Here is a 21,662-nt window from a genome sequence, read left to right on the forward strand (position 1 = left end):
CAGCACAGTTTGTTCCCACATGATGCCTTATGAAGTAAAGGGAGGTGGAAGGAACCCGTGCTGCTGCTGCTGCTGCAGCTTACACTGTGACTGTTCTGGGTGTAAACAGGGGGCTTCAAAGTCTGCTGGTGTGTCACTCTGGCAGCTGTCAACAGTGCTAAAATTCAAAAGAATTGTGGCAGTGAAAGTTCTTGGGAGAAAAGAGAACTAAAGAGAGCTCATGGCTGGAGCTTATAGGCATGAAGAGCTTTCGGTAAAACAACAGATAAACTGTTGAATTACTAACTGTGAAAGAAAGGAGTTTAAATAGCAGCAAAGAGAGGAGAGCTGTGCTCTTTTCCAGTCAGGTTGCTCTTATCAGCTGATACTTTGTGGTACCCGTCTGAGTCAGAGTGTTCTCAATTTATTAGGGGGCCAGTCTGGATTAAAAATTTGCTACTCAAATGAAGTGGCCACATCTGGTTAGAGTAATACTAGTACTGCATGTATTTGGGAAAGACAAAACCTCCTTTTCCCTGGGCTGAGTTCTAAAAATCACTCAACCCACACTTCCACGCTCAGCCAGCTAACCTAGTTCTAGCTAAATTAAATGAAATTAAATTAAATTAAAATAAATTAACTTTTCCAAAACTGAATGTTGACCATTTCATCAGTAGAAGTTCCTATCATTAAAAATTGCCATTAATTAAGAGTAATAATTTTATCAATTGGTAATGGAAAGTAGAATATTCACCTTATTCCTAAATTTCAAGTGCCTCTGGTACCTTGTCAAGGAAGAATCCAGAACCATGAGACTTTATCCACTGCAACAAACAGTATAAACAGCAGAGAAAAACAAGCTGAAAATTATTTATCACAAGCTGAAAATATATTTGGAAATAAGAAATATTATTTTAAAAGTAGAAATGATTGGTGACTTCTGTAGTGGTCCTAAAACAAAAGTATTTGTTACAACTGAACTAAATATGGCCCACCATTTAAATATTCATGTGTAAACCTGCAGGGATGTTTAAAGGCTTCTAAGTGGATTCTTTGCCTTACTTGGTCAATGATCTAGAAATCTGCCAAATTCCAAAGAGCATTGTAAAATGAGATCATACAGATAACCAGGTAAGGCCTGTTTTTCTGTTGGTTTTAGACATGGTGGGTTTTTTTGTTTGGCCCTTGGATTTTGGGTTGGTTTTTTTTTCCTTTTATACTGATACTAAAAATTTTATTTATTATACTTACTCTGAATAGTTTTTTAAAAGTGTGAAATGCATTGAGTCACATGGAGTCACCCCTTATCGACAGGCATTCAAGAAGAGAATCATATTGAAAAGGTCAGCCTGACATTCACCAGAAAGGAACTTAGTCAGGTGTTTTATTATGTGAAACGTATTTCTTTGGATTCTCTTTTCAGTAATCACAATATTTAAAGGTAAAGTGGAAGAAGTTGAATTACCTGTGGATCAAGTAGACATCATCATCAGCGAGTGGATGGGTTACTGTCTGTTCTATGAGTCAATGTTAAACACAGTCATCTTCGCACGAGACAAGTGGCTGGTAGGTGCTCTGCATGTCGTGCTCCTTGCTGGGGCAATCATCATTTATTTTCTGACTACAAGCTTTCCCTTCCCTACTGTTGCCATAACAAGACACGGTTACATCTCCAAGTGCCATTTCTTAGGCTTTAACGAGGAGATAACAAAGGGAACCTCAGTGAAAGAGCTTTGCTTTTGATTAAGTGCTGGCTGGCGAAGTTTGCTAGACACTATCTAATGACATTGCCACAGGCTGCAAGAGTGGCTGAGGTTAAAGCTGGTGTGACAATCTGACAGAAAACAATAAAGGCATGCAAGGGGTGCTTGTCTGGTTTTTGTATGTGCAGTTCAAAATGTGATGTCTTTGTCAGGTGAATAGATTACGAGATCCATTTCCCCACAATTCATCAACAGAAACCTGGAGGGCTAATGTTTCCAGACCGAGCTGCTTTGTACGTGGTAGCAATTGAAGACAGACAGTACAAGGACTTCAAAATTCACTGTGAGTAAGCACCTGCCAGCAACCCTTTCCTATGGCTATTTCCCTAAAATATTTCATTCGTAGTAGCCTTCTGTAAGCTCTTTGCAGGCCAGAATTCCAATGTAAATGTGAACTCTGAGAAAATGTTGGTCTGCTGATAAATTCGGGAAATTTGCTGTAATTTCAAGTGCACAAAGGAAAGATGCATGTATAAATTCATTAAGACTTTGCCTTGAGTTATATTAATACCTCTAGATGTATTTAAAATGTGGATTATAGGAGATTCAATTTTGTTGTTGTTTTGATAAATATATAATCCATCGTAACAGCCACAAAAACCAGTAATATTCTTTTGCCATCCAGGTCCTTATTTTTAGTTTTAACACAACAAAAACATAAAAACAGTAAGATGCAAATAAATTGTAAATGTGAAGAAATAAACCAAGAAAAAAATTGTATCTCCATGATAAGCTTGTCAAGAAGAAAAAACCCCACAATATGTAAAGCTTTTTTTAACACATTTTGTGTGAGAATTTTCAAATTAAAAATAAGGATCAGAAATTTAAATTTTACTTACATGTTAAAAAAGGGTTCTAATTTTATTTTTTTTATACCTCATAGATGCATAAAATTGACTTTTCCTTTGCTTTTTAAATGTTGGGAGGGTTTCCTTGAAGTGTCATTGAATGACACTGCTGTTAGTGACATCTACAAGTGACCCAGTCCAGGCTCCTGCTCCAACCAAGTCAGACTTCACAGTTAAAGCAGGTCACCCACAGGGCCCTGCCCTGCAGTCAGGAGATGGGGATTCCACAGCTCCTCTGAGTGAAGCACCCTTAGGAGTAAACAAGTTTCTAAATATGTAGGCTGACTTCTCCTTGCTGAAACTTGCCTTCATTCCCTCCTCACCTGAAGAGAAGCTGACTTTTTCTTTGTTTCTGTGGCAGTGGACAGCAATTAGATCCCACCACAAGTCTTGCTGTCTCAGGCTAAGCAAAGCCAGTTTTGCTGGACACTCCTTATATCTTAGGATGGGGTTCACGTCCATCGCCACCAGATTGTACTGCTGGTTTGTGTTCAACTTGTCCCCACGTCACCCAAATTTGGATTGATTTGATCATAAGATCATAATACTTGTGATCAAACGAACAAGTTTTGCAATATTGCATTCTTCTTTTCCTTTCAACTTTTTTTGATTCTATATATTTTTCAGAGCTGGGCAGTTTCACTTAAAGGTATTTTCCATTAGGGAATAAAAAATCTCAAAATTCCTAAGGAGGTTTATTAACCAAAGATAAATGAGAAAGTTTGAGTTAAATTAGTGGGTTCAGACAACCTTTAAATAAAAATGCCTAACTCCTCATTCTTTGCCTCTCACCTCCTCCCAGAAAAGAAGGCTTGGTGTTTCTGTAATCAAATTCAGTGCTAATAAACAGAACTGCCAGTTGGTCAGAATTGCTATTTTGGGTCAAAAGTGAGCCCAGTGCAGTGGGGCAGTGACCAGAATTCTCTGTAGGTGCCAGGAAGGATTATATCTCCTCCTCAAGCACAGTCTAGATTTTTCTCCTCAGTTATGTGATGACCTTGACAGCTAAACTCATTACAAAATGTACAGATTCAAATGGATGTATGAGGCATCCATTCTGTAAAGGAATCAGGGTCGTTTTGGCCTAAGATCCTTTATGGGTTCTTTCACCTTGCTTTTGAACCCCTTCTTTTCTAGACCTTGAGTCTTTTTCTTTTCTCACAGACAATACTTCTGTTTTCAACTTATTTCTTTTTTAGTCATTCGAAAAAATGTTTCAGGTTGTTTTTTCCTCTTCTAAAATGTTATTTACCTTGAAGACACTTTATTTTCTGATCTCACCTCTGATTTCCTTCCCCCCCTTACCTTATATACCTCTGTGTCTTCAGTTATTTCCACCTCACTACCCATCTGTGCCACCATCTTGTCTCTCCTTTCCATTTATAAATGCTTGATGGTGTCTCCTTACATTTCAATTTTTCATCTTTTTCTGTCTTAAGGAGGAGAGAGTCTTGCCTTCATATGAGATGAGGGGCTGAGCATTTTAAAGGGCATTCGAGAACTGTTATATTGATTAAGAAATAATGCAATATGAGGTTTCTAAAAAAATCTAACTTCAGATTTTTCCAACTGAAGATTAATGCCACAGAGTACCGCTATAGTCAATTACTCTGATTTCCTGCAAAATGTAAAACATATAATTTTACTTTTTACCTCCTGTGACAGCTGTCTGCCTAATACAGATAAAGGCACATATTTCAAAGGTATCCCATGTAGGCTGAAGTACAGTAAATGATGGAGACCCCAGTAATAAATAAACAATTAATAAACTGTTTCTTCAGGGTTTTCTAGTTAGTCTTTTCTGAGTAATCACATAGAAACACATGACTTCTATAAATGTAATCTGAAGTTCGCACATGCTCATGATGCCTGAAACAAAAGTTTTGAACACCAGCTCCCCTGAAATGTTGAGAAACTCACAACCCAATAAAGAGATAACAAAGTGGTATCAAAGAATCATTCATGCCTATATTCTTTCTAGTTTAGAAATATGCAGATTTTTCTATCATATTAGTTCTTCAGTCATACTCCTCTGGAAACCCCAGTAGCTCAAATGCTATGCTCTGAAAAAAATGAGACATTTCAAATATGCTCGCAAATGTGTTTATGAGTGAACTTTGCTTTTTGTTCAAACCGTTTTTTAAAATGCTCCCAGTATTCAGTTTAGACTTTTAGATGAAGCAGTGAATGGACCTTGACTTACATCCTTCATAAGACTAAGATTTTACTTGTTTGAAGGTTCTTCTTTTCACTTTGTTAAGCAACCTTAAAAGCAAAGCCAGTGTACTTTTCCATTTCTCAATGTTTTCATTTTGTGCAAAAAATCCTCAGCATGATAAGAAGCATCTGTTGGAACAATCAGAAGAACTATTCAAATACAGAGGATTGGCATGACTTTTAAATCTTTTCAAAGTGAACCTTTTGCTTTTCTGTCATGATATACATGCAGATTAGAACCTGCAGTCCCAACTATTGAGACACACCTGCAGTTCTACTCCTGCCAGTAATTCACTTGCTGAAACTAAAACTACTTAAATAATCACAAGAGCATGTAAACTTCTGATTGAGTGGCAATCTGTGGGGAAAAAAAAAGAAAGTAAGTGTTAAGCAGCATGGATAGGAAAGGATAGCATCCCTAACAGCTATTCCCAAGACTCAGCCTGACATCAGATGATTTTGGGCAACACTCACAAGTGTCTAAAGCCACAAAAATCATTGAAAAATCTCATGTAACGGTTTTGGAGACACCCAAAAAAAAGGGTCACTTGTTCAAAGATGTACACTGAGGGCTTGTTTTGCCACAACTGCATTGTCTGTAAAGTAGCAATGATGACATGGACAACTGGAACAGGGACCAAAGAGCTAAAGGGGGCATCTGAGAATTAGGGGATGGTAGAAATTCTTTCAAAAGAAAAATGCTTTGAGAAACAAAAAATATTTTCTATTCTTACTGCTAACCTTGACAAATCCATTTGGATTGACAGGGTGGGAGAATGTGTACGGCTTTGACATGACCTGTATTAGGGATGTTGCCATGAAGGAGCCCTTGGTGGACATAGTAGATCCAAAGCAAGTGGTGACCAACGCCTGCTTAATAAAGGTTTGGTGATTCCAAATATACCTAATTATTATTATTAACTCTAGGATTATTTTGGGACCTGCTGCTTATGTTTTGCTACTATCTTTGCATGCTTTGAACCAGCTGCAGAATGCTGTCATCACAGAAACATGTAACACTATGAAGGAAAATTGTGCAGTTTTGAATTAGCCAGCACTTGCACGTTGCACATGCTCAATACTGTCCCATGACCTGAGCATGAACATTGATACCTTGATTTCTTACGGAATTCCCAAAAGCAAGATGTTCCTTGTGTCTCTACTCGTCTGGTTACTGCAGGCTGTAACTGAAGACTCTTAAAAATTTTGCATGTGCAAATACTGGATGAAGAGAGATGTGGTGTACTTAGATATGAATTTGAATTGCCCTACCTTCTCATAAATAGAGGTTGGAAATTACTGATAGCATGCTGCTGAGGAGAAGGGGTAAATGATTCTGTTTGCAGTAAGAAAGTCTGAAGCATCAGTTCTGAATTGACGAGGAAATAACTAACACCAGAACATGTGATCAGAATTGGAACTCAATTTATTTGTCTAACTTCCTAATTCTTAGCCTTATGTAGAATGTTACTGTGCTCTCTCAGCCCCAACATCTGCACCCAAAGGTTAACTGGTACGCTGCTCTAGATGTAAGACAGAATGGTCACTAATCCCTGTTCACAAGATGATGTTAACAATGCAAGAACTACCTGCAGGAACACTTGAAAGCTCTAAAATTCCCTACACGTGAAGGAATCCTCCTCATGTGGGATGACTCTCATGAGCAAGGCTGTCTGCATCAATAGCAGTGGTCGTACCAGGTCCATGAATCCAAGAGTACACTCACTTATCCCAAAGAGTCAATTCTAACTTTTCCCTTTCACTTTTTGCCAGTAACAAACACAGCATTAAGTATTCCCATATGCAAAAGGGAAAGCCATGCCTCCAGTCTGCAGAACCTTTACTGAAAGCAGCAAAAAGGAACAGAAGTAGAAACTCTACATGAGTACGTATGCATGCACAGTCCATCTGCACTGAGGGGAACACAAGATGGCTGTGCCCGAAAACACCCTCAACCAGAGCAGCTTAAAATTGCATTACACACAAAAGAAACAGCTATTTAGACTCTATGAAATATGTCCAGAGAGAAAGAGATCAGGGAGCAAAATGGGTTGGCTGCTCTGGAATAAAAAGCTGCACACCCGTAATTGAAGTGCAAATCTAATGCTTTATTTAGAAGGTCTTTGAAAGTAATTTGGTTTAAGATGACAGACAAAAATTTTCAAAGTGTGTCTATTCAGGTTTTATATTTAGTTTTGACATCTTTTGTCCATAAACTGAGTGGTGCTGTTCCATGTAGAGGTACCATGGGAGCAAAGCAGGTAATAAATACACAAGCACAAAGCACCCTCCATTCCAGAATCAGTCACTAATCTCAAAAACTGATCACTAAAGAAAGAGAAAATTGTCAATGAAAAGCATGAAGGAGGGAGGTTTATATTCAAGCTAGCAATATGGAAGCAGGAAAAACAGACTCTGCAGTTATATCTTTTTTAATTTAGTTTGCTTTTTCACATGGTTTATTTATATAAAGTGCATTTCTTTCGTCCTGAAAATATTTGTGAATTCAGAGAATAATATTAGCCTAAGAAAACATTTGAGAATAAACAAAGCCATAATGTTTAATTATTTAAATGTTTTATTACAGCACTTTTGGATAGCACAGCTTGTTCATATTAGATTCACAGAGGGATTTTTAGGGTTGTATTTAACCCAAAGCCAGCTAATTTAGGGTGCCTACCAAATGAATCTGGGTTCTCTCTACATTAGTCAGTGGATGGACTAGTCACTAGACACATTCCTCAGAGACCAGTCAGAGTCTTGTGCTTCTGCAGTTATTTCAATTCCCAATTTAGACACTCTGAATTGTTCTACAAAATCAGCAAAATAAGACATCAACTGTGCATGCTGTGTAGCCATGACACTTATCTAAAATGCTGGAGACTGGAGTAAAATGCCCTCTTTTGTACTCCTCAGAAACTGGATGTAACCCAAGTCCTGGATGCTTTAAGGAACTTCAGGCACTAGGCCACAGGTGCACTAGGGGTGGTGCATGCAGGGAATGCGGCATCCTCTCTCTTTTGAAAGCCATTCCCTTCTGCATGGTCTCTTAAATACATCTGAGGGGCACAGGAATTGTCCTGCCAAATAGGAGTCCTTGTTTAACTTCCAAACCAAATCAGCCAGGGAGAGTAGTGGGAACAAAGCGTCTTCAAACCACCAGAATCAATAACTGAACTCAGGAGAAGTGTACAGGTGTCCTACTGAGGGCCTACTGCTGTCAGTAACACTGCCAAAAAAAATGGAAAAGTTTGTTTCATACTTAGTAAAACAGTTGTGTTTTCTTCTCTGATCCAAAACCAAACAAATAAACAAGCAAACAAAAACAACCAAAACCAAAAAACAAAACAAAACAAAAAAACAAACAAAAACAAAACCAAAAAAAAACCCCAAAGAAAACGTGAAAGAACTCCACCAAACCCAGCCATCCACTGAGATTTGAATGTTTAGCATATTTCCATGCTCACAAAATCCTAGCTGACTAACCTGACTGTCTGGAAAGGAGATCAGGAAAGAGGTCCCTTGGCACTCTAGAAGCAACCTTAACTCCAGTTTGTATCATTTGTCCCCTGTGCAGTTAGCTGTAATGAGTGTTGCCATTTTAATTAAGAATATATAGTAGCCAGAGTATAATTCAAAGAGATTGCCAAAACCAGACTTGGCCATTCTCAAAATTATATTAGTTAATAAAAAAGCCCCCACATTTGTCTCATACCTTGCATTGCAAAAAAGCTATGTTTCTGTCCTTAAAAAAAGGACTGCAGAAGTGACCAACAGTTTATCCAGGACATCTGTTCAGTATTTTTGAGGAGGTTCTACTGACTAACGAAAATATTTCCTAGTGCTTTTGATTTCCCTTTACCCTGCAGAGCCAACACAGCTCAGAGAGAGGGAGCTAGTTCCCTTTAATGTACCCCACCATTAGACTTGAGTCCCAATTTCCCCACGGTGAGATCACTCAAAAGACACCAAAAACTACAGAAGTCTGCAGTCACCCACCAGTCCAGTCTAGCTTGGCAAAGCAACTTTTGCAGGCTGCCATGGAATTCTGCCAGGAGACCTCAGAAGTTCTCATTCCTACTTTTTTCTTACCTTGTTTGGAGGGGGAAAAACCAAAAACATTTTAAGGTTATCACAGCTTTAAGAGACCAATTATATGCATAGGTCACTGATAAACACTAGTGCCTCAGGGTGTCATTGCAATGCAGTAGAATAATTTTCATGATGATTAAGTTGTTCTTGAGCAGTAATGTTAACGAGGCAGGCCAAAACTATGGCTTGCTTAAATCATCTCCCTGTAAGTTTTCTAAGTCTCAGAAACACAAATGGGGTCCATGCAAAGGCCTCAGTAACTGAAATATGGCTGCATCTTTCTATGTCTGTTTTTGCAGACTTACCTTAAATTATAGAAGGCAGTTTCTACAAGAGCCCTCTAATGTGCCCTAAAAGAGCCCTCTAATGGGCAGTCTAGACTCTGTTCTCCACTTCTGCAGTGCGAGTCTTAAGAAATGCTGGTAAGGTCAGAGACGTGATTCCTGACTTCAGCTGGTAGAGTAGAGAATATTTGGATTTCTGCCTACAAAAATTCTGTTTCCCTATAGGCATGAGCAATAGGGGTATGAGAATGAGCAGTGAAGGTACCAGAAAGTGCACAGGAAGCATTCCCCACAGAACAGTACTTCAGACTTACCATCCTCCCTATCATGACTACACGTTTTGGAAACAACCCAAAGAAAAGCAGCACCTTGCTGGGAGAATCAGATCCATGTGAAAAACACACTCCAAGCCTTGGACAGTGAGATTTAAATATTGATGGAAATAAGCAATCTTGAAGACTACATCATTGCTTCCAACTACTGCAATCAAGCCATAGTATGATTTACATGGTTTGCTTCTGTCTTGCTCAAGAGTAAGAACCCTGTGCTCACTGTTGGGACTGACATAGGACTAGAAAGCATCAAAAAGCAGGCCACTTTCATGCCTCAAATGTTTTGACTGCTTGACACAGTCAAATCACTTTCCTTTCCAGAGATGCACAAACAAATACGTTTGTTTTTATTAAAAATCCAACTCTGGCATCTGTCCTCATGCTGACAGTCCCTGATGATAAAAGGTTTTTGAACTGGGACCTGTATCTATCAACATCTATCATGCCTGTATTTGTCAAAGCACCTTTTTACCTTGATTTTCTCCAGCTTCTAGAGTCCCTCCCTGCCATTCCCAAGAACACTCACTCTTCAGTGAGTGTCCTCTCTGTCAGCTTAGTCAGATAACTGGATCATTTGCTCATGATTTGATAGATTAGAATGTACCTCTGATTTCTTACGGTGTTAAAAGGCTGTCAGTCATCTTTGTGTCTGATCATTAAATGAAATACTAAAGTACATCACTTAACACTTACCTGAGAGTCACAGACATCTGCGTCTAAATGTCTTTTTCTTTCTCCTCAAAACAGGAAGTAGACATTTATACAGTGAAGACTGAAGAATTGGAATTTACTTCTGCATTCTGCCTCCAAATTCAGCGTAATGATTACATTCATGCCTTGGTCACCTATTTTAATATTGAATTTACGAAGTGCCACAAGAAGATGGGATTTTCTACAGGTAATCTGTATTTCTTTTGATTTCCTTTCTGTTGCTATTAGTCTATCAGTGCTGCTGATTAGATGGTACAGGAAGGTTTAATGTACCACCACATTTGAATTTCAGTGATAAAAACCATTGTAATTTTGGGGGAGGTAAGCAGGATGGGAAAAGGACAACTGCTTATAGGAATTCTGTGGAAACAGAGGCAGAGTTTCACAATGGCTATCAACCTTAGAGCTCAGCAGGAATTTATGTTCCCCACCAGTTTTAGCAAAATCCTGAGTCAAATTTCTCAGATCAGACAGGGAATTATCGGCTCAGTGAGAGATAGCAGCTCTGCATCCTAGTTTTCCCCAAATCCAAAACTCAACAAAGCTCTGGCTTGCCCCAGAGTCTAGAAAAAAACTATCATTTTTTCCAAGCTATAAAAATACCCGTAGTGATTATGTGAATCGTCTCTAACAACCCAGCTGGGAAACTCTAACTTGCCTTGGTGACCAAATATTTAAAGGAATAACTCCATTCCCTTAAGGCACTGTTTACAAGACTGAATAAACCAGAGAGTGTTGCAATTGCCTGTCCTGACTGCCAACTTGTACAGCCTCCTGTCTCAACAGGAGCAGTCAGTCCACGAGGATTGCAAAGCTTGCAGTTGTAGCAGACAGGTATTACCAAATACCCATCTTCCAAGAAATTTTAAAATATCCATTATCAGTATATGCCTTTTCAGGTGCAGTCTTTGCTTCAGTACATACAGGTGAGACAGCCAGTCATGCCTGTCAATTTTTTTTTGCATTTGCTTCATTACAGGTACCTAAAGATATAATAACAGAAAATGGCCCTGCATGCACAGCAAAGAAATTGGCTGATTTTCTAGTGGATTGGAGAGTTCGGCACACTTTTGGTGTTCCTTACTCTCCCACCAGTCAAGCCATTGTTGAAAGAACACATCACTCTTTAAAACATTTTCTAGATCAGCAAAAGGGAGGGTTAGCACAGGCAACACCACAGATGAGGTTAAGTAAAGCTCTGTATGTCTTTAATTTTTTAAACAGCTCTTTTGCAGAGCCTGATCCACCAATCTTCAGACATTTCTCTAACAGTACAAGAGCAAAGTTAAAAGAAAATCCTCCAGTGTTAATTAGAAACCCAGAAACCTCATCCTGTAAAAACCCCATCCTGTAGACAGCCTGCATGTAGACAGGAGGTTGAAGGAAGAGTTTCTCTGCCTCTGTTTAATTTATCATGGTAAGGTAGGGCCAGAAGAAATTACTCCATAAAAAGGTCGTTTGGCCATCTGCTGCTGAAGGTCACCACTGTCTAGAAGACTGGTGTAGATTCTCACCTGGTGTCTGTTGGCAAAGCTCTAGTGAATTCAGTAAAATAACCAGTTTGTAGGACATGACAAAGTGCCACTTCATTGATGTGTTATTTCTTAAATGATGAATAAGTGTGTAATTTGGGGTGGACTTGGAGACTTGGGCCTGTATTACACTCACCCCTACCCTGTTCATGGGGCACAAGTTTCCAGTTATGTCAGGCTTTTCTAGGGAAGATGGCTTTGCACAGGGGCATGTGCACATGTACGTGGGTGTGTACAAGGCAGCAGTTATGATTGAGAATATAAATTCAATTTCATTTTGGTCTAACATGTTTTCAGTTAGAAATTGTATGCAGCCATGTCCAAATAGCAAACAGTCTGGATCTGAACTCCTTCAAGAAGATATCTCATTAAACAATTGAAATTAACAGTCATTAAAACTGTCTGGACACATAGACAGAAATTAGCTGGTACAATCCTTTTCCTTTCAAAGATACCAGTTTGCCAGCACAGTTTATGAAAAAAAGTTGGTTTATATCGGTCTTATGATTCTAGAATTTTAGAAAACAGTTAAAAATTCCTGTCCTGCCAGTTTTTTTAAAAAGCATCAGTATTTGTCCAGTCACAACGAATTTTCAAGGCTAAATATTTTTTTTTAAATGCTGACATTGAAATGAAATAAGATCATTATTTTATTAAACAGTGTTAATTATGATACAATACAGTGACCTCATGTGACTGGGGAATACAAACAGAAGAAAAATAAATTTATCAGAGGCTTTTTTTGCCAGGCTAGGAAGTCTCTGTGCTTGTACAGCTATTCTTAGGTTCCTAGATCCTCTTGACTGCAAGAGTGGTAGGAACCAGAAGTGACCAATACAGGTTCATTAGGCATTGCTCAAAGATTGGCATTTAAATCAGAAATAAAATCAAATAAGTAAATTAAAAGCCTGAAATTGATTCTGCTACGCAAGACTAGAAATTAATTTAGACCAGTTTCCATCTCTGGAAAATTGCCCAAAATGCCTTTTAAAAGTCCCAAAACAGATCAAGGTGCAAGTGCCCTTTCATCAGCTCTATCCTCCTGGAAACTATAAAATCTGCTGTTTTGGAATCACTAGTCAAATGTTTCATCTGTGAAATTGTGATTAATAGTTTTTGATGAACCTTTCCTTCATGCTTCTGTATAACTTTTTTTTTAACTAATTTAGGCTTCTGAAATTCAAAGCACTTAGTGGTAAAAATCTTCCCAATTTGAACACGTGTGGGTTGAAAGGAGAGCATTAAAAAAGTGCCTATTTTGCCCTGTAACCCATTTTGCAGAATCCTTCTTGCTGGGTGTGATTCACATCTGGCATATTCCAGTAAAAATTAGAAGACAACCCACTGACACTCAGCAGAATTGTTCTGTTGTGAAGTATGTTTGCTAATATAGTACATAAAGCATTCTATGAGAAGAAAGGGTTTTTCCCAATTGTTCCCAAGTCATAATTTGATTTTCAAGGCATGTAGGAATTTTCAATAAGTGATATCCATACATATTTTTTAGCACCTGATGCTCCTTATACTCACTGGAAGCAAACTGTCTTCTACTTGGAGGACTATTTAACTGTGAGACGAGGAGAAGAAATTTATGGGACTATATCCATGAAACCAAATGCAAAAAATGTGGTAAGTCAGCATCCCTGATCCTAATTCCACCTCTATTGATCACAAACTACAATCAGCAATAAAGAAAATGAATAGGACTAAAACAGTGAGCATGCTAAAGGCATTCATGTTTATTAGTAAGAGCTCCAGCCACAGCTTCACCAAAGCTGATGAGAGCAATGATAAAGCAGTGCTAATGTTACAGAAGTCAACCTGCAAAGCAGGCTGGCATGGGAAGGCAGAAACAATTCAAATACATCACCGAGTCAGCTGCCCTCTGCAATCAGCTTGACTGATTTTTGTGATGCAAGCAGGCAAGGGGCTTTTCACACTGTCACTGAAATCAGTACAAAGATCCCTTCTGCCAGCACAGGATGATCAAGTGTAAGTACTTCAGTTCCACATCTATGGGCACTGAGTGATTTGCCACTCAGTGCCCAAGGACAGTCCAACAGGAGATTAAGTAACACATTTCAGAGGAATGCTTGTATTGAGCATGCTTGAGTTGAACTCACTGATCAAATCTACTTGAGCTCACTAATTGAGTGATAGGGTTGTTTAAAAATTGTGCCTTTCCATAGAAAATACAGATGCTTTATTTAAGACTACAGCTAAAGCATGATGGATATCACACAACCATGACTGCTGAAAACTTCCTCAGTTTCTCTGCTGTGGGCTAAATCCTCCTGTATCAGTTATTCAGTGCTTCTTTTAACTTGTAAGGAGACTGTGAGACATGGTCTGATGGACAACCCATGGCTGAATAGAATAAGACATGAGAAGTATGGCTTCTGAGAGAAACACTGGCACCATTTTCTGCCAAAAACCTTGAGTAGTATCTCTTCATTTTCTATTACAGTAAACAGCAGTTAAAATAACCTGGTTATCCATCTATGCAGCTGTTGTAATTATTGAAAAATTACATTTGTTAACTGCAACAAATCTTAACATTTCATTGTCTTCTCTTTTTGCATTGATTTTCCATTTTCCTACCAAACACAGATTGGATATTATTTTCATAGTGCTGTTGATATAGGGGGAGAAATAAACACAAAATAAACTTGGCATTAAAACAAACACATTCACCCCTGAAGCTACTTGCTGCGAGAGGAAAATAATCTGTTTCCCACCCTTGTGTTGTCCTAGGGGGACTGGAATAGGTTTTTTGGGTTAAATGTATCAATTTTCTTTGAGGGAAAAATTAATAAAATATCTCAGATTTGTTCACACAGCAGTTAGCACCTGAATGCAGATTTAGGTGCTAAAATTAATGTGCTCTTGATAGCTGTCATGAGAGAGAAACCACCTTGGTTCAAAAGGATTTGCTCATGCTTTGTTCTTCTGAAACACAAAGTTTTTGAAAAGCTTGCATAGACACAACTTCCTTCTGTAGGGCTGTGTAGTGCCTCTTCCCTGAAAACGTGTCATTACAAGATAAAAAATTACTAAGGGCTTCTGTACAATGGGAAGTTTACCAGATATATTCTGGAATAACCCCTAGTGGGAAAGCCCTTTAGCCTAAATTAAGAGCATCTCAATGGGGGATACCCTTCAAAAATTTTCCTAGGATACGTATGATAACAGCATTTCAGAAGCTTCCTGGGAGTAACTAGGACACTGAATCCACCTCAGGAAGAGTATAGAAATATGACCTAGGCACGGATTGTATGGTGAATGCTATTACACATCTTACAGCCTGCTTTCTCAGTGTCAGCACCAATTAAAAACAGAGGAAGTTAGAAACCACCGCAGGAATCTCTTGAATCTGCCGGTCTTTTCAACCCAAGCAATGATAACTGCATTAATACACTAAACTTACGGTCTTACTTACATGTTACATTTAAATCTTTTTACAGCGTGACCTGGATTTCACAGTAGACTTGGATTTTAAAGGACAGCTATGTGAAATGTCAGTATCTAATGACTACAAAATGCGTTAGCAAGAAACCTTTCAGAGAGATGAAAAGGAGAATTTTATCAAGTCTTGAACTGCTGAGCTTCAAGCTAGGAACAACTGTTCACAAGATTATTATATTAAATACTAGAATGTTTACTCTGATGGAGGGTGGTAACCTGATCTTTCTTGCAGATAGTACAGGGGGCTGGGATCCCACTGTGAATGTACAGTATACAGAACTGTAGCTTTTGTTAAACATAGGAAAAAAAATAAGCAACAGTCTTGAGTGTTCTGGTTAACTTTAGGATGGCAGAAGATGCATATACAAATTGTATTACTTACTGTGAATTTCTGGTTCTTCCAAGCTTTGCATGTTAAAGATGATTAGGGCAGTTTTCTCACTATGAAAGACTACTACAGCACATTACTGTGATAGTATTACTGGACTTATATTCAATATAAATGAATATATATATTGTACATGAGAAAAAAAGAACTCATTTCATAATAGGAATTTGTTTTGTGATTATTTAATTCTCATTATGCAGTTATGGAAAGATAATGATGTTACCTCTGGCACTACTCTAGGCAGTGATATATTCCATCAACTGTCCAATGTTATAGCTTTGGTAAATATTCCATGCAAAGTGTAGATAAGAGCTGGGCATTTACAGGAAGTTCAACAACTATATTTTTGAATGTCCTCTGAAAATGTGGACCATTCGTTTTGAAATTCACCTTCACAACTGGATGTCTGTTCAGAGCTTTTAAAAACATTAGCTTTTTATCCTTGAAAATATTCTGTGGTGAGTTTTTATAGCTGGATTTTGCATGAGACTTTCAGAAATCAGACACCTAGTATTTAAATGTGATGAATGCGAAGTCTCTGAAATGGTGGATAATTCATGCTTCTTGGCCATGCCATATTTCAGTTCTTTGCAAAATTCTTAATACAAAATAATTTTAAAAAAATAGGAATTAGTGTTACCTTTTGGTGATGTTTTAGATAAGTTTTAAATTGCAAATACTATTCTCAAGAGTGCAGTAATTTGCAGGAGCAAGTCAATGTCTTTAAAAAAAAATGTCGATGGCTTCTGATACTACTAAGATGTCTGTAGCTTTCCCATCCCCTTGAGCCCCTTGTTTTTCTTACAAAATCTCCTGCTTATTGTTAAAATATTAAGTGCTTACAATTCCTCATATGTATGTATCAGGTCTTTTTACTATATGAATGTGGGCCATTTAATCACATGTAATTCATCAACTACTGCATCACCAGTCCTATCTACACATTTTCCAGTCCGTCTGGCATTAGGCACTAAATCATGTTCTATCTTGTACTGGATAAGATTGACTAGTTTTTTGCCTAAAAATATTTTTAATCACCTGCAAATAAAGCATACTTGAAGATGTATTTTGCCAGTATTTGTCAACTTCTCACTTTTTAGAAACCTATTTCTATTGATTTTCCCTCCACAGAAACTGTACAGTGCCTCCATTTTCTTATGGTCTAAAGAACATGGTCTAGGGATTGTATCACATGGTATCTATGTAGAGTGAAATTAAACTGTAATTCAGCAGTAAAAGATACTGTTTTCAATTTAGTTCATCATCGTTGTTTTAAAGCACTTTTCTTTCATATTTTTGGAGTGTGGATGAACAACTTTCCTCACAAATTCGAGTTTATCTGTCAAATATTGCTGTCATTTTCAGGAAATGAGTTCAGCTACTCTCAGTAATGGACTGGAACAAAACCCTCTGCAAGTTCCTTTCTAGTAACACTTTTGTGATTCTAGGAATTTAAGGTAAGGAATTCTACCAGATTTTTTTCTCAGGCCCTCCATTTATATAAATCTACTCAAACGATGTTTTCATCTTCTTCTTTGCCACTAATCACTGAGCTGACTATTACTGAAAGAGGAAAGACTCTTGCTTTGCTTAAATTATACTTTGAAAGCACTTCAAACCATCCACTTCTCTAGACCACTGCATAAATATTTAATAACTTTAATATTAAAAGAATAACAAAGAAGGGAAAAAATCTCATATCTTGTTTAAAATAAGCAAACAAAAAAAAAGACAAATGAGGAAAAAAAAGAAAAAAAAAAGGAAAAAAAAAGAAAAAAAAATATTCCAAAGAGTCTTTACTGAGAATGTGTCATTTTTGCCTGACAGAAAGCACAGGTCAAGAAGCAGCAAAAAAACCCCACTAGATCAGAACAGCTCATTAACCAATTTGAGAAGTATTTAAGCACTGCTGTCCACTGTCTGCCCTTTCTGCCTCATCTTTCAACTACTGACAGTGAAGTGTTGGTCTCTCTTCAATAGTGGCCCCTTTGCCTTAGTACTTGAAGCGCCCGTTCACTTTAGTGTTGCAAGATTAAATCCTGACTGATATTATTAATGGCACAATTCTGAGATGGCCACCACACCTCAGGCACGTTCTGTCCTGGAAAATTAGCTTGTGCTTTTCTTCACATCAAAAAAACCATCATGTATTTCTCCATCACAAAAAGAACTGAGAGTGCCTACTGCAGAGCTGAGTGTCTTCATGTCACAGTGATCAAAAAGCAAATTTCAGGCTTCCAAAGCCATTAAAGCTGTTACCTACCAACAAGGCTTTGAAAGCACCAGTGAGTTCGGCACACAGAGGATCAGTTAGGTCAGCATTAGTGAAACAGGTATGCAAAGATCTTGCAGGTCAGGTGTAATCAGCTAGAAGGCTTTCCTCAGCAATCCACCAAGTCCGGGTAACTACCACAGAGCTTCATTTTCTCAAGGCTCGAATAAGGTCTCTCTCCAGGACTGAACCAAAGCCACTGATTTTCAAAACTTTGCATTAAAATATAATGACAAAATGACTGTTGAGAGCTGAAACAGACACATGTTTAAAACGTTTAATTCCCTTCCCACAGACAGGAGAAGAAGATAATGAGCTAAGGTCAGAGCATGAGAAAGAAACTGAAATACAGTATTTACACAAAAGACTGTCCCTGATGAGTAACACAGCGCTGGAGAAAAGAGAAAGCAGGTCTCTTCTGCCTTGACTCTGATCTTAAGGCAAAAGTATTAAAACTCTTCTCAGGGATTGTTCTGTCACTTGAAACAAAAAGGAGCATCCAAAAAGAGCTACATTCTGAGCATGCTTCTGAAAGGCACAGTGGGCAATTCATACTTGCAGTGCTTGATAGGATTAAGAAAGGAGTCTGCAGTGTCAGGGGGCCACTCTGTATTCCCAAGGTTCTCTAAGGAACAGTGTAGTATTGCTCTATTCTCATAAGCATTTCTTACTTCCAGCACCAAGTAGCCCTTGCCAGATGTCCTTAGTTTCAGGTTTGGGTTTTGCAGGGGTTGTTCTGGGGACATTTCTGTGTGCAGAATTAGGGGTTTACAGCCTTTTTCTACTGTCTTAGACTTCTAATAGGAGTTGAAACTGTCCAGAATATGAACAAGAATATAACCCAAGGCAGTAATATTTGCCCAGTAATACCTAAGGCATGTTTTTACCGCAGAGCTAATTTGAAGAACCTTCTCAGAGATCATTTCTTACAGGATTTGTTTTAAACTTAATATTAATTCAGAAATTAATTTAGCACATACAGATTTGATTATAGATAACTTCATTCACTTAGAAGGTAAGTTTATAAAGGATACATGGTATTCTATGTATCTAATGAAGAATAAATCCCTGCTTTAAGACAATTAGAAAGAACAAGGCTGACCTGCTGAAAAGCAGTTCTTCAGAGAAGGACCTGGGGGTGCTGGTGGACAATAAGCTGCCCATGAGCCAGCAGTGTGTCCTGGTGGCCAAGAAGGCTAATGGTGTCCTGGGGTGGCATAGGAAGAACATTGCCAGCAGGTTGAAGGAGGTGATCCTGCCCCTGCAGTCAGCCCTGGTGAGGTGAATCTGGGGTGCTGTGTCCAGTTCTGGGCTCCTCAGACCAAGAGAGACATGGAGCTCCTGGGGCAGATCCAGCAGAGGGGAGTGAGGATGACTGCGGGACTGGAGCATTTCTCTTGTGAGGAAAGGCTGAGGGAGCTGGGCCTGTTCAGCCTCGAGAAGACTGAGAGGGGACCTTATCAATGTCTGTAAGTACCTTAAGAGAGTGCCAAGAGAATGGGTCCAGACTCTTCTCAGTGGTGCCGATCAATAGGACGAGGCAGTGGGCAGAAACTGATGCTCAGGAAGTTCTACATGAGCCTGTCACTTGGTTTGTTCAGCCTAGAGGAGATTGAGGGGAGACCTCATTGTGGTCTTCAGCATCATCAGGAGGAGAAGTGAGGGGAAAGTACTGACCTTTGCATCCTTGCAGCCAGTGGCAGGACTGAAGGAAGATGAGTCAGGGAGGTTTAGGTTGGATATCAGGAAAAGGTTTTTCATGCAGAGGGTGGCTGAGCACTGGAACAGGCTCCCCAGGGCAGTGGTTACAGCACCAAGCCTGACAGAGTTCAGGAAGCGTTTGGAAAACACTCTCAGGCACATGGTGTGACTCTTGGAGTGTCCTGTGCAGGGCCAGGAGTTGGACTCAATGATCCTGATGTATTGACAGCATATTCTATGATTCTATGAGGAAGAACTTTACTGTGTGGATGACCAAGCACTGGAACAGATGGGCCAGAGAGGTTCTGGAATCTCCTTCCCTGGAAATATTAAAAAATCTCTTGGCAACTAATCCTGAGTAATGTATTCTAAGGGACCCTGCTTGAGCAGGGGGTTAGACTACATGGCCCCCAGTGGTGCTTTCCAAACCTAACCATTCTGGGATTCTTTGATTTCCAAGAACAGAGACTCCCCAGCCTCTCTGGGCAGCTGTTCCAGGGCTACACTAATCTCACAGGGACACTTAATGTTCAACTGGAATTTCTCATGTTTTAACTTGAGACTGTTGGTTCTTGTTGCTTTATTACTTGCCCCTGAGAAACGCCTGGCTGTAACTCTCCATTAGGTGCTGGAAGATACAATTAGTTCCCACCTTAGTCCCCTCATGGTAACTCCTCTCTTCCCTACACAACCCATGATTGCATCCTAGCCTTCTATATGAATTACACCTCCTATCCACCTGTAATCCCCCTTCCTCCATTTTTCCTTCTAACAGTTTATGTTGCTGCTGTTACACAGTGCTTAACAAATGCATCTAAGGGGTTTGCAACGAATGTAATCCCAAGGATCACTGTTTAAAAGAGAACTTCAGTTTTCCTACTGTGTTGTGTTGGTGGCATGGAGGACACATTTTATGAGCAATTTCCATTGGCTTATAAACTCTAAGTTTATGCCAGTGTGTGCACTTGCCTAGTTGGAATATACAATTAAGCCAGGTGACTTCTTTTTCAATAGGCATGAAGCATTCACAGACTAGTTCCAGCTGGAAAAGTGGGAGGTTTTTAGCCTTTTTTTAAACATTTCTTTTCAACATTTCTCAGAGATAATCTCAGATCTTAATCTGCTAAGCACACAGGTATGTGGGAAGAAGACAAATCCTTTAGATTGCATGTAAATTTCCTAGAAATTAACTGTGAATTAAGAGCACCTACAAATATTTTTTAAAAGCAACTAAAGAAACAAACCTGATGTTTTAGATCTGATATAACAATATGTTTAGAGTAAGGAGAACATGAATCATCAGCTAGAGATTTCCCAGAAAACTGGTATTTCTGCACAGTATGACTGGGGTGAGCCAGGGCAGTAGTACGCCTACAGGGAACAAGAGTGTACCCTGAAAATAGCTGTTGCTTCTGAGGATAGACACAAAAAGGGTAAAAGATGTGTTCTATACATCTGAGACAGAGAAAGAAGCAGACCACTGCTCACAGATGACTGTTAAAGCAAAGCACCTGTCTCTTAGACAAAAAAATAAAGATTATGCTAGGGTTCAGATACAGCTGACAGGAAAGAAAAATATTTCTATGATCTCAAAATTTTTGCAATCTCTGCTGTTCTCTTTGTATCTCTTTCAGGCTCTACAGGTACCAATACAAACTCCCCGACTCCCTTCCCTTTCCCTTTTCTTAGTATGTTTGATATTTTTCTCATTTTTTAGTGGAAACAAACAATGGAGATAAGTGATTAAGCAAACAACATGAAGGTAGCATTTTTTGAGAAAGCTTGGAGAGATGGTATAGTGTGATTACGAAACACAAAGAAACCGTTGAGATAACAACTGCAACAAAAAATCAGTCTTCCTCACACAGCACACAGGTTTGGGATCCAAGTCATTCCTCTGAATCATCAAGTGTAGTCTTTTAGAATCACAGCAATCAGCAAGATCAAGCCTGAGCTGATCCCTAAATCTACATGTGGGAAACAGAACATCCTCTTTTGCAGCTCGGTTCTGTGCTTTTTTGTCCAGCCATTTCCCATTTACTCACATGAACCATCAGCATTTCCAGTACAACACAGCC

General features: G+C 38.8%; 1 protein-coding gene across 2 annotated transcripts in view; it reads left to right on the forward strand.

The window, feature by feature from the left end:
- Positions 1-16,853, forward strand: part of PRMT8 (protein arginine methyltransferase 8) — a 58,878-nt gene extending 42,025 nt beyond the window's left edge. For both annotated transcript variants that reach the window (XM_010400929.4, XM_039560937.1), the window contains 6 exons: positions 1,403-1,545; positions 1,938-2,025; positions 5,575-5,690; positions 10,263-10,413; positions 13,266-13,387; positions 15,223-16,853. In XM_010400929.4, the coding sequence (XP_010399231.1) occupies positions 1,403-1,545; positions 1,938-2,025; positions 5,575-5,690; positions 10,263-10,413; positions 13,266-13,387; positions 15,223-15,306 (704 nt within the window). In that variant the 3' untranslated portion in view covers positions 15,307-16,853. The remainder of the gene's footprint in view (positions 1-1,402; positions 1,546-1,937; positions 2,026-5,574; positions 5,691-10,262; positions 10,414-13,265; positions 13,388-15,222) is intronic.
- The last annotated feature ends 4,809 nt before the right edge of the window (positions 16,854-21,662 follow it).

Source organism: Corvus cornix, chromosome 1 (assembly GCF_000738735.6).
Source record: "Corvus cornix cornix isolate S_Up_H32 chromosome 1, ASM73873v5, whole genome shotgun sequence".
Lineage (NCBI taxonomy): Eukaryota > Metazoa > Chordata > Aves > Passeriformes > Corvidae > Corvus > Corvus cornix.